Here is a 19,186-nt window from a genome sequence, read left to right as displayed (position 1 = left end):
GGGGTGTGTGGCCTAATATGCAAAGGAGTTCCTGCTATAAAAAAGGCCCTGCTTCCTCCCCTTTTTTAAAATTTCTATATGCATTTATGGGCCATGACTTGGATGACCTAGATTAGCCCAATCTCATCGGATCTCCGAAGCTAAGCGGGGTCAGCCGCGGTTAGCATTTGGGATGGGAAACCACCAAGGAAGTCCAGGGTTGCTACGTGGAGGCAGGCAATGGCAAACCACCTCCCATCGTCTCTTGTCTTGCAGACCCTACACGGTCTCCCTACATCGGCCGTGGCTTGATGGCAGCTTTCCACCATACATTTGTAGAGTGTGCTGTTTTTATTGTGAATGCTTAATGAATGCTGTTCCATTAACATATCCTCCAGGTGCAGCATGCTAAGTTTAGGAGGTACATGTGGACTTTGTTTCTGAATTTAGTAAATGGGAACCTTCCATTATTATTTTGACACTAATGATGCGGCTTTAAGGAAGACAACTGTAGATTTATAAATAAAGCCTTCTACAAAGGCCTCCTCCAAGATTTCCTTTGCATCTTTCTTAATTAGCTTCAAGGGATTGATTATCTGTCTTCCTAGTGTAGTGCTGTTCAGTTGTCTGTGGGCCTCTGTTGTGTAGTCATCTCTGCCCCAAATTAGAACTGCTCCGCCCTTATCCACTGGTTTGAAAATAATGTCCCTTCTTTGGCAGAACTGTTTTAATAATGTTCTAATTTATTTCCTGGTGTTTTCTTTTGTTCTGATTTTTTCAGTTCTTCTAACACCCGCTTTTGGATTACTGCTAGTATCCGGGCGTTTTTAGTGGATGGATTAAATGTAGATTTAGGTTTCAAATGTAAGACTGTCAGGTCCACGTTACTCGTCCTATTATTATATTTTTGAAACATCAGGAGGCCAAATGTTTCTGAATGTTATGGATTTGTGCAGTTAATTGAGAGAAGTTGCATGGAGGTGTAGGGTGAAAGATAAGCCCTTTGTCACTGGCGCAGAGTGGTAAAGCTGCGTTACTGCAGTCCAAGCTCTCTGCTCTCAACCTGAATTCAATCCCGGCGGAAGCTGGGTTCAGGTAGCCGGCTCAAGGTTGACTCAGCCTTCCATCCTTCCGAGGTCGGTAAAATGAGTACCCAGCTTGCTGGAGGGAAAGTGTAGATGACTGGGGAAGGCAACGGCAAACCATCCCATAAAAAGCCTGCCGTGAAAACGTCGTGATGCGACGTCACCCCAGAGTCGGAAACGACTGGTGCTTGTACAGGGGACCTTTTACAGTACTGAAAGTTCCACCTCTGACAACTGTGCCTTAGAAAAGCTAATGAAACTATCTGTTATCAGTTCCCTTCCTAATAATTCCCAGCATGGCGTTGGCCTTTTTTATTGCAATCGCACACTGTCTTGACATTTTCAGTGAGTTATCTACCACGACCCCAAGATCTCTCTCTTGGTCAGTCTCTGCCAGTTCACACCCCATCAACTTGTATTTGTAGCTGGGATTCTTGGCCCCAATGTGCATTACTTTGCACTTGGCCACATTGAACCTCATCTGCCATGTTGACGCCCACTCACCCAGCCTCGACAGATCCCTTTGGAGTTCCTCACAATCCTCTCTGGTTCTCACCACCCTGAACAATTTAGTGTCATCTGCAAACTTGGCCACTTCACTGCTTACTCTCAACTCCAAATCATTTATGAACAAATTAAAGAGCATGGGACCCAGTACTGAGCCCTGCGGCACCCCACTGCTTACTGTCTTCCACTGTGAAGACTGCCCATTTATACTCACTCTCTGTTTCCTATTAATTAGCCAGATCCAAATAGACAGCCGTGTTGGTCTGAAGTAGTAGAACAAAATGGAAGTCAATTGCACCTTTAAGACCAACTTAGTTTTATTCAGAATGTAAGCTTTTGTGTGCATGCACACTTCTTCAGACGAGGAATGATGTACCTCCTTCCTCGTCTGAAGAAGTGTGTATGCACACGAAAGCCTACATTCTGAATAAAACTAAGTTGGTCTTAAAGGTGCAATTGACTCCTATTTTGTTCTATTAATTAGCCAGTTTTTGATCCACAAGAGGACTCGTCCTTTTACTCCATGACTCTCGAGTTTACTAAGGAGCCTTTGATGAGGAACTTTATCAAAAGTTTTCTGGAAGTCAAGGTAAACAACATCTATTGGGTCCCCTTTGTCCACATGTTTGTTCACCCCCTCAAAGAACTGTAACAGTTTAGTGAGGCAAGATCATCCCTTACAGAACCCATGCTGAGTCTTCCTCAATAACTTGTGTTCTTCAGTGTGCCTACTCATTCTGTCCTTGATAATGGTTACTACCAACTTTCCCGGTATTGAAGTCAGACTTACTGAAGAATTGCTTTCATCAAAGAATTGCTTTCATCAAAATTGCTTCCATCAAAATCCAATCTAATATTCAACTAATAATCCAAACTAACATTTTCAACAAAATCCAAACTAATATTCAGAAGGGTATCAAAAGACACAGATTTCCTAGTACACAGTCTCTGTGATGACCAGTCATGCACTCTTCGCTCATCATAGTTTTTTAGATCTCTCTGGAATTTTAAAAATCGATTTATTTATTTGTTCAAATTTATATTCTGCCCTCTCTGCAAGTGGGTTCAGGGCAGATCACAGTGCAAAAATAAAAACATCCAAAATCAGTATAAGAAACAATTTAAAGTCCTCAGTCATTTCCGATTCAAGGGGTGATGTCACATCGCAATGTTTTCTTGGCAGACTTTTTTACGAGCTAGTTTGCCGGTGCCTTCCCCAGTCATCTACACTTTCCCCTCAACAAGGTGGGTACTTATTTTACCAACCTCGGAAGGATGGAAGGCTGAGTCAACCTGAACCCATATTCCACCATGATCAAACTCAGTTTGGTGTAGTGGTTAAGTGTGCGGACTCTTAGCTGGGAGAACCAGGTTTGATTCCCCACTCCTCCACTTGCACCTGCTGGAATGGCTTTGGGTCAGCCATAGCTCTGGCTAGAGGTTGTCCTTGAAAGGGCAGCTGCTGTGAGAGCCCTCTCCAGCCCCACCCACCTCACAGGGTATCTGTTGTGGGGGAGAGAGATAAAGGAGATTGTGAGCCGCTCTGAGATTCGGAGTGGAGGGCGGGATATAAATCCAATATCATCATATCAGGTTGTGAGCAGAGCTTGGACTGCAGTACTGCTGCTTACCACAGGGCTCCTAAAATAACAATTTAAAAACCAGTAAAACAGTATAAATTTACGGAACACAGGTTTTCCAGCTGGAATCAATGGTCTCCAAACTTCATAAACTTGGTACTTCAGTATCACTAGTATCACTAGATGGTACTTCAGATGGTAGATGGTACTTCAGATCACTAGATGGTACTTCAGTATCACTAGTATCACTAGATGGTACTTCAGTATCACTAGTATCAGCAAGATGTCAGCAAGGGGGGGTGCGGGTGGGCGCGAAGGTCTTTTTGGATGCCCGGCTGCCTCAACCAAAGGCCTGGCAGAAGATCTGGTCTCTTTAAGTTCCAAAAATTGTTTATGAATATCGCTGTCCGGAGGCTTTATGCAATCACTTTTTTAAAAAAGACAACTCCTGATTCCGACGTTTCTTTTTGAGAAGGCGATACCTTCACATACGAGGAAGTCGCCAGGAATGCTTTGCAATACATCCACGACGGCTCATCCGCAACAGAGGACAGGATGGAGATTTCGGTAACCGATGGAATCACGACAGCTGCGACTGTGTTAAAAGTGGAAGTCTTGCTGACGGACAGCGATGGGCCCCAGCTGGCTCCCGGCTGCTCGCTAAGCATCGTGGTTCCTAGTAAAAGCTCAGTGACCATCACTCGATCCGACCTTGCTTATACGGTAAGCCCTTCATTAACCCCCCCCCCCCCCCCACAACCCTGTGTTACTTTCTAGCCTGGAGAAGTTTTCAAATGTGTCCATAAAATATTGTTTAATTATGACACCTGTGATGTAGAAGAGCATGATTCCAGTCCAGTAGTATGTTAAAGACCAGCAGGGTATCAAAAGACACAGATTTCCTAGTACACAGTCTCTGTGATGACCAGTCATGCACTCTTCGCTCATCATAGCTCATCATAGCAATCAGGGGGCGTGGCCTAATATGCGAATAAGTTCCTGCTGGGCTTTTACTACAAAAAAAAAAGCCCCATGAAGGTTCCAGGTTATCTGACGAAGGGAGGTTGGACTCTTGAAAGCTTGTACCCTGGAAATTTTGTTGGTCTTGAATCTCGTTGCTTAAACAATGCATTTTTTTTTCAAGTTGCTCCCCAGCAAGGTGAACAGAATTATGGATGGGATAGAGAAGGTCGAGAACGAAGTCCTTTTCTCCCTTTCTCACAATACAGGAAATCGTGGGCACTCTTTGTAATTAATGAGCGGTAAGCTTGGAACAGATAAAAGGAAGTGCTTCTTCTCCCAAAGAGTCATAAACATGTGGAATTCACCGCTGCAGGAAATGGTGGTGGCTACAAGTACAGACAGCTTCAAGAGTGGAATGGATAAATATCCAGAGGTCATGATGGCAGAGGTCCATCAGTGGCTATTAGCCAAAAGGTATAGATAGAACACTCTTTCTGAGGTAGTGATGCTCTGCAGGGCTGGCCCTCCCGCTAGGCAAAGTAGGCGGTTCCCTAGGGCGCCGAGAAGCAGGGGGCGGCAAATTGAGCTCTCGCCCCTCCCCTCTGGTGCCCCAGGCAAGCCTCCCTCCCTCCCAGCCACCACTCATGCTCTGTCCCACCCCCCCGGCGCTCCGCTGGGCTGCCCGACATGGCTAAAAGTGGCAGTGCCCTGCTTGCTCCCTTCCTCCTGCTCGTCGTTGGCTAAAAGTAAGCTTTGCCGGCCTCGCGGCTCACATCTGCGCGTTAAAACACGCAGGCCCGAGCTGCAAAGCCGGCAAAACTTATTTATGGCTGGCGACGAGCAGCGGAAAGGGAGAGAGCGATCAGAGCACCGCCACTTTTAGCCACATTGGGCAGCCCAGTGGAGCTCCGGGGGTGGGGGGACTGGGTGCCGGAATGTGGCGTTAGAACCAGTTCCAGCAATTATACGTGGGGAAGGGAGGGAGGGGACGCGGAGGGGACGCAGAGCTGAAGGGGGGGAGCCGTGGGGGCGCACTTTGGGGGGGGGGGGTGCCAGACAGCAAGTCTGCCTAGGGTGCCCCAGGGCGTAGGGCCGACCCTAATGCTCTGTATTCTTGGTGCTTGAGGGGGCAACAGTGGGAGGGATTCTGGAGTTCTGACCTTGCTGGTACACCTCCTGGGTTTTGGCCGCTGTGAAACAAGAGTGTTAGACTGGATGGGCCATTGGCCTGATCCAACATGGCTTCTCTTATGTTCTTATGTGACACAGAGTGTTGGACTGGATGGGCCACTGGCCTGATTCAACATGGCTTCTCTTATGTTCTTCTGTGACACAGAGTGTTGGACTGGATGGGCCACTGGCCTGATCCAACATGGCTTCTCTTATGTTCTTATGTGACACAGAGTGTTGGACTGGATGGGCCATTGGCCTGATCCAACATGGCTTCCCTTATGTTCTTCTGTGACACAGAGTGTTGGACTGGATGGGCCACTGGCCTGATCCAACATGGCTTCTCTTATGTTCTTATGTGACACAGAGTGTTGGACTGGATGGGCCACTGGCCTGATCCAACATGGCTTCTCTTATGTTCTTATGTGACACAGAGTGTTGGACTGGATGGGCCACTGGCCTGATCCAACATGGCTTCTCTTATGTTCTTATGTGACACAGAGTTTTGGACTGGATGGGCCATTGGCCTGATCCAACAGGGCTTCTCTTATGTGACACAAAGTGTTGGACTGGGTGGGCCATTGGCCTGATCCAACATGGCTTCGCTTATGTTCTTCTGTGACAGAGTGTTGGACTGGATGGGCCACTGGCCTGATCCAACATGGCTTATCTTCTTATGTTCTTATTAATCGGAGAGCTTTTCCCACACTTTTTGTCAGGTGCATGCATGCATGGAAGCCCCGGTAGAAACTGGGTGTTTCAGTTCAGAGCGATTTCATAAATTACATTTGCCAACTTGCAGTAAAGAATGTATATGGAGAATCACCCACAATGTTGCTACAAACAGTAGTTTTGTGACTTTACTATGTTCTGGCATGACTGTGTCTCTTACGAAACCCCTGGACCGTCTCTGGAGGCCAGTATTGCAGTTTCATCCAATCGCACATTAAGTTGTTTATGTATATAGTGCCCCACCTGTCAGAAATGCTCCACGCATCAGATAGGGCTACTCTGCAAGGTCTACTGGACTTAACAAGGTAAAGGAAAGGAAAGGGAGAAGAGACAGGAGAGGAAGCTACAGCAAGACAAATGACCCTTTATTAACTGAAGTGCAAGGAAAAGTCTTGTGCTGCCAGGCTGAGTGCAATTTTTATTCCAGGTTCAGTGCCATTTGAGGGCAATCAGCCCTTAGGTGGCAAGGACAGATGCGAATGGAAAACAAGCAGTAGTTGAGTCCTAGGCCTCAAACAGCATCCAGGCATCATGGATAGAGAAATTGTTGGTTCACAAAACTTTGAATGGTTACCTCATTACCAGAGGTAACTCCCTTTCCCTTTCAGGTATTCCCAGGGGTTGTTTTGTAGAAAAATAGGTGGCGGAGCTCAGAAGAAGAAGATTGCAGATTTATACCCCGCCCTTCTCTCTGAATCAGAGACTCAGAGTGGCTTACAATCTCCTATCTCTTCTCCCCCCACAACAGACACCCTGTGAGGTGGGTGATGCTGAGAGGGCTCTCACAGCAGCTGCCCTTTCAATTCCTATGATAGCTATGGCTAACCCAAGGCCATTCCAGCAGTTGTAAGTGGAAGAGTGGGGAATCAAATCCGTTACTCCCAGATAAGAGTTTAGCATAATTCATTAGTATTCTGCTTTCCCCCCACCAGCCAACAGCAACCCAACGCAAGAAAGGAGAGCCCCAGGTGAGCGAGGCCTGCTTGGGCTGGCTGTACTCCTGTGAGCTCCTGCTGAATTCAAGGCCTGGGTATTCCATTCAGATTCATCCATAGGAGAAAGTGGTCACACTCAGCCTGGATTGGACATTCTACCTTGTCTTATTTATGACTTTTCCAACTGTCATTCCAGCAGCTGCAAGTGGAGGAGTAGGGAATCAAACCCACTTCTCCCAGATAAGGGTCCACACACTTAACCACTACACCAAACTGGCTCTCAGTTTGAGTCCTCCTGCCTCTCACCCGCTCTCCTGCACCCTGGCTAAAGAAGCCGCTCGTGCCAAAGGTGTGAAGGCCGGAGTCTCTTCTTGCTGCCTGAGGCAGGTGACTCTGACTCTCGTACAGGTGGAGACTTGGCCTGTTTGCTTTGGCACTTCAAGGAGCTGCTCGCGACATCCAAACCAGGCATTTTGCCTGGGCTCTCTGTTAGCGTTTTGTTATACGCAGACAAAAAGGAGGCCAAGCAGCGAATACGCGAATGAGACCTCTGTAACATAAACTACTGACATCCCTCCGAACGCTGTAACTTGGCAGAAGCTTTCTAACCTTTTTCTCTATAACCTACAGCTGCCAAAGAGAGAGAGTGTGGGGGGGGAATAATGGGTTCTTTCTCTTTTGCCAGGTGTTTTGGACTGTGTAGGTTGCATTCAGGTAGAGGTGAAGCGCGGAAGGTGCAATGAAAATTAAGCTAATCCGAGAGTCAGGCGCTGCTAAGCCTCTTTAAAGGCCCACCATGTAGGCAATGGAGACCATTTGTGGAACCAACTCACTCATATGCATAGAATGATCAGGATTTTGTTCTAAGGTTAAACAGAGTGTGACTGTATAGTGTTTCCCAGCATGCTTCTGCAAGAAACCACTTAAGTTTTCTACACTCCTTCAAAAACCAAGTTTGACTAAAGTTATACCCTTCTCAGTTCTGGGTTAGGGAGTGTAACTTTGCTCAGAATTGCTCCGTTAATTTCTACAAAGAAGGGTGGTGGAAATGCTGTCCCACCCCCACCCATGACGGAAACATGGCAGCTAGCTGTAAAGGCTAAGGGAAAGAAAAGGTGCTTTGGACGTATTCAGAGGTAGTCCTTGATTAGTGTGGCTGTAATTCTGGGGCTGAGCATTGAAAAATGGTATCAGAAACAGTGCAAATTAAATCTTCATGCAGAGCCCTGAGCCTTCGGATAAGAACCAATTGTTAGTTCTGCTTAGTATCATTTAGGTGTCTTGGTAAAGTTTGCTCATTCCTGCCCACCTCCAACTTGTGCAGTTGCGCTTATTTACTTGAGTGGTCTGGAGACCAAGTCCTATGAAGAAAGGTTGAAATTAAATCCAAAGAGTTTCCGGCTCAACATTAGGAAGAACTTCCTGACAGTTAGAGCGGTTCCTCAGTGGAACAGGCTTCCTCGGGAGGTGGTGGGCTCTCCTTCCTTGGAGGTTTTTAAACAGAGGCTAGATGGTCATCTGACAGCGATGAAGATCCTGTGGATTTAGGGGGAGGTATTTGTGAGTTTCCTGCATTGTGCAGGGGGTTGGACTAGATGACCCTGGAGGTCTCTTCCAACTCTAGCATTCTGTGAATGACAGGCACTTTGGGTGCCGTGTTCTTGTTTCACCTGTGAGCCATTTCAAGCCCTATTCTCACATTACAGGGTGGTGGGACTGCCGCTTCCCCATCGGTTCTCTTGCACTGCTTGTGATACGGTTCAAAGGGAAGAATCTCATGGGAAGAACCATGCCATCATCAAAAATCTCATCAAGATGTAGGCATGGCATTCCTGTGATTGCTGTCATGTTGTCTTCCACCTTCTGTTTTAGGAAGTAGCAGAGGTTTTTTTGTAGCAGGAATTCCTTTGCATATTAGGCCACACAACTCTAATCCTCCAAGAGCTTACAGGGCTCTTAGCACAGGGCCTCCTGTAAGCTCCAGGAGGATTCGCTACATCAGGAGTGTGTGGCCTAATATGCAAAGGAGTTCCTGCTATATTTTAAAAAAAAACCCTGGGAAGTAATGAGAAGTAGACAAGGTGGGAGAGGCAGTTCTCGTACTCCCATAGTGCCAGTATGTGAGGTTATAATATTGTGGGGTGGGGTGGGGGGGAATTTGACAGGATTATGTGGATTTAGCGTATGGAGGGGTGAGCTGCAGAGCCTTCTGTGGCAGATATGGGCTTAGTGCCAATATGTATAGTGTATGTATAGTGCCAATATGTGAGGTTATAATATTGGGGAGGGGGGGCAATTTGACAGGACTATGTGGATTTAGCTTATGGAGGGGTGGGCTGCAGAGCCTTCTGTGGCAGATACGGGCTTAGACGTGACCTTCTGGATGTCTTAAACAGCATGATTTGACATAAATCCATGTGGCAGTATCTGAGACTGAACCTTGGAAGCCCCTGTCAGCATTTTGAAGATTTATTTCCGTATCTTTAAGTAACAGAGGGGGGGTGGAAGGATGTAGTTAAAGCTTAAATGACAAGAAAGAAGGGCTGGCGGCTGCAACATTCAGGATGTGAAGGGGGGAAACATGATTTCGAAGGCAACATAACAAACTATAAGTTTCACTAGGGTTTTTGGGGTCTTCTAAGAATGATGACTGTACAGATTTATTAATCTTGTCATAATGGATTAATGAGTGCTCGGTCAAGCAGTTAACGATGTACAGTACAGCTGCATGACTTTCCACATCTATAAAACGATATTTCTGAAGGAAAGAGGATTGTTTTAAAACGATGCTCATGGGTGTCATGGTAGCCATTGTTTTGGAAGAGCCATTCCATCCCATGAGGGGGGTGGGGGGAAGGAATTCTTCTTTCCAGAAGGTGATACCTCCTCATTGGTTTGCAGCTGCTTACATTAAAAATAAATCATTTTCGAGTTTGTCATCTGAGGTAGAATTTCCAGCCCCCAGGTGGTGGCTTCTGATCACCTGTCATTTCAACTGATCTCCCAGGCAACAGGGATCAGTTCACTTGGAGAAAATGGCTGTTTTGGAAGGGGGGCTCTATGGCATTGTTTCTGTTCAGATCCCTCCTCTCCCCTAACCCTGCCCTCTTCAGACTCCACCTCTAAAATCTCCAGCTAATTCCCAATCCAGAGCTGGTAACCCTAGTCTGAAGCCCTGTTGCACCTTCCTCCATTTTTTGGAGGTGAGTTGAGTAGAAGATCAAGAGCCCGTGACGCAGAGTGTTTAAGCTGCAGTCCTAAGCTCTGCTCACGACCTGAGTTCGATCCCTGGAGGAAGCTGGGTTTTCAGGTAGCCGGCTCGAGGTTGGCTCAGCCTTCCATCCTTCCGAGGTTGGTGAAAGGAGTACCCAGCTTGCTGGGGGGAAAGCGTAGATGACTGGGGAAGGCAATGGCAAACCACCCCATAAAAAGTCTGCCGTGAAAACGTTGTGAAAGCGACGTCACCCCAGAGTCGGAAACGACTGATGCTTGCACTGGGGATCTTTCCTTTCCTTTGTAGAAGATAAGAACAGGGACTTTCCAGTTGTGGCGCCCCAGCTTTGAAATGCCTGTCTTTGGATGCTGACCTGATGGGTTCAGGCTTGTTTAGTCTTTAGGTGGGTGTCCTTCTTCCTGCCGTTTTTTATTGTAGCTTTTGTTTTTAGCTCTATTGCTTTAATTGCTGCTGCCAAATCACAGATTTTAATGTTGTCTATAACTTTATTCTCTGCTGTCATTTTTAAACTGAATTATATTACGGTGAGTTTAATTACTTTAATATTTTGTTGGCTACCCCATGAACTATGTCCCCGCCTCCCTGGTTGAGAGGTGGGATTGAAATGTTTAAATATAGAAACTTTTAGGTAATTTAAATTTTAAAATGTTTACCTTTAGAAATTTCTAAATAAATTGCTGCTGGAGAAATCAGAGAGACCCTTCTCACATGACAACATTTTAAATCCTTTCATTATATTCGCTGGATAACTGAATGTTGCAGTCCCTGAAAGTTTACACTAGTACCACACAGCTGCCTCAAACTTTTTTTTATTTTGGCCTTGAGTGGCTGGTAACTACCCCTGGGCATCTTTCAGTGCCTCAATGCTAAAATATAGGATCTGCCTCCCTTCCACCTGATCCCTTTTTTCCTATGTTAATCCAATAACTGCCTGTATTAATCCTGCTTTCCTTAAATCTCATTTTTCTCCTCAGGATAATAATTCTCCTGATTCCGAGATAAAGATTCAGTTAATTTCGCTTCCCATGTACGGTGCCCTTTTGCGAATTACTCCGGGACGACATTCTGAGGAGATTTCTGAGGTGTATAATTTCACAATGGAAGACATCAATAACCAAAGAATCAGGTAACCCCAAAGAAGTTTCAAGAAGCCCTTCTAACAAACCCTTATAGGCCTTCCCTCCAAAACCATTCAGAAATCCACAGTGCCACCCACAGGACGAAACATATACTTAATATCAGCCATGCTGTGTTAACTTTATAGCCCGCCACAGGAGAGTTTCTGATAAACCATTTCTCTTTTGATATTTTGTGGACCGAATGACTACCACAGAAGGGCACTTCACAAACTCTGGCCTGTGAAATTATGGAACTGAATGCATGAAGGTGCCTCATTCAGTCAGACCATTCGTCTGCAATGTTCCCTCTAAGCTGTGGAGTCTTGTGAGCAACAATTCTACTTGGTGAGCTACTGTCATTAAAGTTGTGAGCAACTGCATAAATTAGTTTGCTCTAGGGCCATTTTTCCTGAGCTGACACAAAAGTGTGTGAGCTGGAGGCTAAAAAATTGTGAGCTAGCTCACACTAACTCAGCTTAGAGGGAACATTGTTCGTCTGCGTCAGCGAAGGTTCATTGAAGCTCCCAAAATAAGCAAGCTTGATTACTTGAAACAAAGTTGCATTTATTGTATACTCCAAAGTTACTTCAGCATGATAGGCATTGGAACTGATGGAAAGCAGTTCGGGTCATTGGTATTTAACATTCTACATCAAAGCAATTACAACTACCCCCCCCCCCCATTCCCAAAACAAAGGCTGCTTTTGCATGTGAGACTTTTCACACGGCTCCCCCTTCTACAGTTGGTGGTTACATTTCCCAGCGGCAATGTCCTTGCTGCCTCTAGGGAGGAGGTGAGAATCTGCTGGGCATTCTCCACTTCAAAGAATGCCTAACAACCTTTGATGTCCCTGGGAAGCTACTCTTTGGCTATTCCCTACTTGGCCCCTCTCTCCTATTCTACTAGCACAGGTTAGTGAGCATGTATGTGAGTTAATCAATCTGGTTAGTAGTCAGCATTCAGCAATAGTATCAATGAACAGAGTCTGACAGTCTGTATTGTATATGCTGACTGGTCACAGCTCTCTGGGATCTCAGGTCAGAGTCCTTTGCATCGCCTGCAGCTTGATGCTTTAAACTGGAGATGCCAGGGATTGAGTATACCTGCTCTACATCCTCTCCCCAGGATGTAGGCAAAGCACCTGCTTTGAATTCACAGGGTACCAAATTCCATTTATGTCCTGAACGGCTGGAAAGAGAGAGAGTTTTTAAGACAGCTTCAGGCCATTTGAGATCAAAATCATGGTGTGTTCATGCATCCCTATTCCACCTTTGGTAAAACGTTTTTCGTGCTTTTTCAAAACCTTTTTGACCAGGGCTACGTGGGGCTTTTCTTCAAGGAACTTGAAAGATGCTGGCAAGCCAAGTGATCTCATTGGAACTCCACCTTCTGGTCATGCTGGTCTTGCACTTACACATAAAAACATGCTGGATCAGACCAGTAGTCTTTCTCAGTGCCGGATTAAACCCTCGGGAAGCCCCCAGGCAGTCAAAATCTTGGGGGCCCCCATTCAAGAGCCAGTTTGATGTTCCTGGTCTAGTCAGTGCCTCTGCTGTAGGCCTAGGGATGCTTCCCTTCCCTGAAGCAAGGGCCCAGGGCCCCTAAAGGTGTGGGGGCCCATAAGCCAGTGCCTAGTTGGCCTAATTTATTATTAATACGGCTCTGGTCATTCTAGTCCAGCATCCAGTCTCACACATTGGCCAACCAAATCAAGATAGATAGCTGTGTTAGTTTGACTATAGCAGTAGAAAAGAGTAAGAGTCCAGTAGTCAGATTGAGGTGACAAGAGAGGAGGTCCTACAACTGATAGATGAATTAAAAACTAATAAGTCACCAGGTCCGGGTGGCATACATCCAAGAGTTCTGAAAGAACTCAAAGATGAACTTGTGGATCTTCTGACAAAAATATGTAATCTTTCATTGAAATCTGCCCCTGTTCCTGAGGACTGGAAAATAGCAAATGTCACCCCCATCTTTAAAAAGGGTTCCAGAGGAGATCTGGGAAACTACAAGCCAGTCAGTCTGACTTCAATACCGGGAAAGTTGGTAGAAACCATTATCAAGGACAGAATGAGTAGGCACATTGATGAACATGGGTTATTGAGAAAGACTCAGCATGGGTTCTGTAAGGGAAGATCTTGCCTCACTAACCTATTACATTTCTTTGAGGGGATGAACAAACATGTGGACAAAGGAGACCCAATAGATATTGTTTACGTTGACTTCCAGAAAGCTTTTGATAAAGTTCCTCATCAAAGGCTCTTTAGTAAGCTCGAGAGTCATGGAGTAAAAGGACGAGTCCTCTTGTGGATCAAAAACTGGCTAATTAATAGGAAGCAGAGAGTGAGTATAAATGGGCAGTCTTCGCGGTGGAGGACGGTAAGCAGTGGAGTGCCACAGGGCTCACTACTGGGTCCCGTGTTCTTTAACTTGTTCATAAATGATTTGGAGTTGAGAGTAAGCAGTGAAGTGGCCAAGTTTGCAGATGACACTAAATTGTTCAGGGTGGTGAGAACCAGAGAGGATTGTGAGGCACTCCAAAGGGATCTGTTGAGGCTGGGTGAGTGGGCGTCAACGTGGCAGATGAGGTTCAATGTGGCCAAGTGCAAAGTAATGCACATTGGGGCCAAGAATCCCAGCTACAAATACAAGTTGATGGGGTGTGACCAAGAGAGAGATCTTGGGGTCGTGGTAGATAACTCACTGAAAATGTCAAGACAGTGTGCGATTGCAATAAAAAAGGCCAACGCCATGCTGGGAATTATTAGGAAGGGAATTGACAACAAATCAGCCAGTATCATAATGCCCCTGTATAAATCGATGGTGCGGTCTCATTTGGAATACTGTGTACAATTCTGGTCACCGCACCTCAAAAAGGATATTATAGCATTGGAAAAAGTCCAGAAAAGGGCAACTAGAATGATTAAAAGTTTGGAACACTTTCCCTATGAAGAAAGGTTGAAACGCTTGGGGCTCTTTAGCTTGGAGAAACGTCAACTGCGGGGTGACATGATAGAGGTTTACAAGATTATGCATGAGATGGAGAAAGTAGAGAAAGAAGTCCTTTTCTCCCTTTCTCACAATACAAGAACTCGTGGGCATTCAATGAAATTGCTGAGCAGTCGGGTTAGAATGGATAAAAGGAGGTACTTCTTCACCCAAAGGGTGATTAACATGTGGAATTCACTGCCACAGGAGGTGGTGGCGGCTACAAGCATAGCCAGCTTCAAGAGGGGGTTAGATAAAAATATGGAGCAGAGGTCCATCAGTGGCCAAAATTTTATATATATATATATATATATATATATATATATAACAGAGTGTTGGACTAGATGGGCCATTGGCCTGATCCAACATGGCTTCTCTTATGTTGTTAAAGACTAACAGAATTTGTGGTAGGGTATGAGCTTTTGTGAGTCACTGCTTGCTTCTTTGGATGAAGAAGCAAGCAAATGACTCACAAAAGCTCATAGCTACCACAGAGCCCATTCCGAAAGGGAAAGGAAAGGTCCCCTGTGCAAGCACCAGTCGTTTCTGACTCTGGGATGACGTTGCTTTCACGTTTTCACGTCAGACTTTTTATGGGGTGGTTTGCCATTGCCTTCTCCAGTCATCTACGCTTTCCCCCCAGCAAACTGGGTACTCATTTGACCGACCTTGGAAGGATGGAAGGCTGAGCCAACCTCGAGCCGGCTACCTGAAAACCCAGCTTCCGCCAGGGATCGAACTCAGGTCGTGAGCAGAGCTTAGGACTGCAGTACTGCAGCTTTAACACTCTGCGCCACGGGGCTCTTTTTTTCCATTCAGGAAAGGGCGGGCTATAAATCAAATATAACAAACAAACAAACAAATATTTTGTTAGTCTTTAAGGTGCTAATGGACTCTTATTCTTTTCTATTGGCCAACCGATTCCTCTGGAGATCTGACAGTAGCTCATCGGGGCCAAGGCCTTTCCCCGATGCTTTCAGCCGCAGATATCCCTTTCAGTCATAGATATCTATCTGAGCTTCTCTTCTTAGCAGGAAACGCTATGATGAGTCGTCGCATACAAAAGAAGAATACAAGATTCCCCTTCTTATCCTTGCTTCTTATCCCCTTCTTATCCTCTGCTGTTGCCTCAGCGTTGGAGTTTTCCCCTTGTTTTCTCCCTGGAGTCTTTCCCCAGTGTGGTTTGGATCCTTTTGCCTCCACGTAGGGAGCTGCTCCCGCTGTGTCTCTTCTCTGGCTATTCTTCCTGCAGTGAGGTGGAGGCAGGCTCTTTGGTTCCACCTCTGCTCTCTCTCCTTCCTCATCCTGATACCACCTCTCTGCTCTCTTTGCCTCCATTGGAACACATATGCTGAAGTGAACACATATGAAGCTATCAAAGATTTCAGGTTTTCACGGCTGGCATCATCATTATGGTTTGTAGAATCTTTCGGGCTCAAGTGCCGTGTTCTACTGGAGAAAGTTTTTCTTCCAGCCGTTTCGTTCTCAGCTGCGAAGAACATCCTTATACATGAAGCTGCCTTATACTCAGGGCTTTTTTTTTTTGTAGCAGGAACTGCTTTGCATATTAGGCTTCACCCCCTGATGTAGCCAATCCTCCAAGAGCTTACAGTAGACCCTGTAGCAAGAGCCCTGTAAGCTCTTGGAGGATTGGCTACATCAGGGGTGTGTGGCCTATTATGCGAAGGAGTTCCTGCTACAAGAAAAAGCCCCGCTTATACTGAATCAGCCCATTGATCCATCAAGATCAGTACTGTCTGCTTGGACTGGCAGTGGCTCTCCAAGGTCTCCAGTGGAGGCCTTTCACCTACTACCTGCAGATGCCGGGGATTGAACCTCAGACCTCCTGCTTGCAAGGCTGATGCTCAACCACTGAGCCATGGGCCCCACCACTGCGGCCATGGAGAGCCAGCTTGGTGTAGTGGTTAAGTGTGCAGACTCTTATCTGGGAGAACCAGGTTTGATTCCCCGCTCCTCCACTTGCAGCTGCTGGAATGGCCTTGGGTCAGCCATGCTCTTGCAGAGCTGTCCTTGAAAGGTCAGCTTCTGGGAGAGCTCTCTCAGCCCCACCCACCTCACAGGGTGTCTGTTGTGGGGGGAGAAGATATAGGAGATTGTAAGCCGCTCTGAGACTCTGATGCAGAGAAGAGTGGGGTATAAATCTACGGTCGTCTTCTTCCTCAGGTGGGACCGCTCAGCATCCTGTTCACTGCCCCATCATCCACAGTTGTACCCATTTTCTTTAGTGGGAACTTGTGGGCCTCATTAGCTTGGCATATTAGAGAACGCAACACCCTGTCAGACTTTTTTTAGCTCTCTCGTAAGCCGTGTTCCGACCCCTGCCTATAAAAACCTGCTTCCCCATTTTGTTTTCTTGCAATAGCATCCTCCTGAGTCTTGTCTCTGCTTTTAACACTGCTATAGGATCTAAGTGCCCAAAACGTCACCGTTTGTTATCGCCGGCCCTTCTTCGGGGCTGTCAGAATAACCTTTTCCCTATCATTACATCTCACCCAGTAGCATAAAACCACAAGTCCTTTTTCTCCCCAAGCAGATGAAACGGAGGTGAAGAAGATTAAATTGTCACCTCGTTGTACGGAGACAGAGGAAGGATGCGAAAGCCTTTCGTGTGGCTGTCAATGCAACTCAGCTTCTCTCTCCCTCCCTGTGTCCTGTGCAGATATTCCACGGACTTCGCAGCCGTCCATCAGCCAGTCACAGACATTTTCCATTTTGCTGTTTTTGATGCTGACGACAACCAGCTGGACAGTCAAATGTTCACCATCACCATCACGGATGTCCAGGGCATGCTTCCTGTCTTCGCTTTTGCTGATCATATCACAGTACGTAAATTCCCTGGCAGAGTCCAAGTTGTAGCAGGGCACCCTTGGCGTGGGTCATTAAGTATAATTCTCCTCCCCTTTAGATGTCAGAGATGCGGCTTGCACAGAAGGTGTCAGCTCTGGGACTATCCTCAATTAAAGAAGACTTCCAGTGTGTTCAGAAAACTGTCTTTATTGACAGTTTGGTGGAGTGGTTAAGTGTGCGGACTCTTATCTGGGAGAACCGGGTTTGATTCCCCACTCCTCCACTTGCAGCTGCTGGCATGGCCTTGGGTCAGCCATAGCTCTGGCAGAGGTTGTCCTTGAAAGGGCAGCTGCTGTGAGAGCCCTCTCCAGCCCCACCCACCTCACAGGGTGTCCGTTGTGGGGGGAGAAGGTATAGGAGATTGTAAGCTGCTCTGAGTTTCTGATTCAGAGAGAAGGGCGGGGTATAAATCTGCAATTCAATTCAGTTAGATAGATCAGTAGCATACACGATGTTGTCAGAACTGGTTCACCTGGTGAGGTGAGCAGTCTTATATACCTTATCTAGAGCCATTAAGGAGCCCGTCCCAACTACAGTGCAAAAAGTCTGCATAAATTGATACAGATTGTTTCCCACCAACAACTCTCACATAGCAGACAGTGGGCAGAGGAGCTGTCTCTGCAAACAGATAAAATGATCTTGAAGGACTGGCTGTACATCTCTCTGAAAGGCATAAACGGTTACTTATGTCTGTGCAAAGTGGAAGGCATAATAGTACAAGCAAAGCAAGCCTAGTTTCCCCTTCCACCATCCTCCATACAAGCAGTGTGCAATATACAGGTATAGGAAAAAGGGCAAGGGCTCTTGACTGAAGGTGGAGAAATGGTAGCCAGGACACCGAGATAAATAAACCTTTGGTTCTCTTTTACTTGAGAATTTAATTAATATTAGATGGCAAACAGGCAGACATCAAGAACAGAATTGGGTCAGTACTGTGAAAACTGTAAGGCACCCGGGCACCATTCGGTTGGATCCGATGCTTCTATGAATCATAAGAACAATAGAGAAGCCATGTTGGATCAGGCCAATGGCCCATCCAGTCCAGCACTCTGTGTCACACAGTGGCCAAAAAGCCCAAGCGCCATCAGGAGGTCCACCAGTGGGGCTAGAAGCCCTCCCACTGTGCCCTCCCAAGCTCCAAGAATACAGAGCATCACTGCCCCAGACAGAGAGTTCCAATAATACCCTGTGGCTAACAGCCACTGATGGACCTCTGCTCCATATATTTCTCCAATCCCCTCTTGAAGATGTCTATGCTTGTTGCTGCCACCACCTCCTGTGGCAGTGAATTCCACGTGTCAATCACCCTTTGGGTGAAGAAGTACTTCCTTTTATCAGTTCCAACCCGACTGCTCAGCAGTTTCATTGAAAGCCCACGAGTTCTCGTATTGTGAGAAAGGGAGAAAAGTAATCGAGCGAATCCATGGGGGGAATTGTTGTCCTTTTCCTCCAGGAGCGTCCTGTCCCCTCTGAAAAAAGCTGCTGCGAACTCTGAGATAGATCAAGATGGGAAGCCTGCTGTTGTCATTTGCCTGCTAATGTCACGCAGCATCTGAAGTCACTCTCCACTCTCCAGAATGCAGGACAGATGGGCTCACGTTCTTCACGTTCTAGTTGAAGAAGTGAGCACTGACTCACGAAAGCTCCTCTCTTGCCACAAACTTCGTTAGTCTTTAAAGCACCGCTGGTCTCATGCTCTTTTCTACTGCTGAGAACTCTGTTTTAATGCTGCACAGAGCTTTTTTTGATAGCAGGAACTCCTTTGCCTATCAGGCCACACCCCCTGATGTAGCCAATCCTCCAAAAGCTTACAGGGCTCTTAGTACAGGGCCTACTGTAAGCTCTTTGAGGATTGACTACGATAGGGGTGTGTGGCCTGATAGGCAAAGGAGCTCCTGCTGCAAAAAAAAAGCCCTGATGCTGTAGTTGCGACTGATGAGATGAGAATGTTTAGGGAGGGTAGCCGTGTTGGTCTGTAATGGAAGAGCTAGATTCGAGTCTGAAAGCACCTTAGAGACCAACAGGA

General features: G+C 46.4%; 1 protein-coding gene across 1 annotated transcript in view; it reads left to right on the top strand.

The window, feature by feature from the left end:
* Positions 1-19,186, top strand: part of FRAS1 (Fraser extracellular matrix complex subunit 1) — a 523,356-nt gene that overhangs the window by 412,770 nt on the left and 91,400 nt on the right. Inside the window, 3 exon segments of the mRNA XM_060247149.1 lie at positions 3,627-3,874; positions 11,161-11,312; positions 16,973-17,135. Of these exon segments, the coding sequence (XP_060103132.1) occupies positions 3,627-3,874; positions 11,161-11,312; positions 16,973-17,135 (563 nt within the window).

Source organism: Heteronotia binoei, chromosome 9 (assembly GCF_032191835.1).
Source record: "Heteronotia binoei isolate CCM8104 ecotype False Entrance Well chromosome 9, APGP_CSIRO_Hbin_v1, whole genome shotgun sequence".
Taxonomy (NCBI): domain Eukaryota; kingdom Metazoa; phylum Chordata; class Lepidosauria; order Squamata; family Gekkonidae; genus Heteronotia; species Heteronotia binoei.
This window is presented reverse-complemented; position numbering and strand designations above follow the sequence as displayed.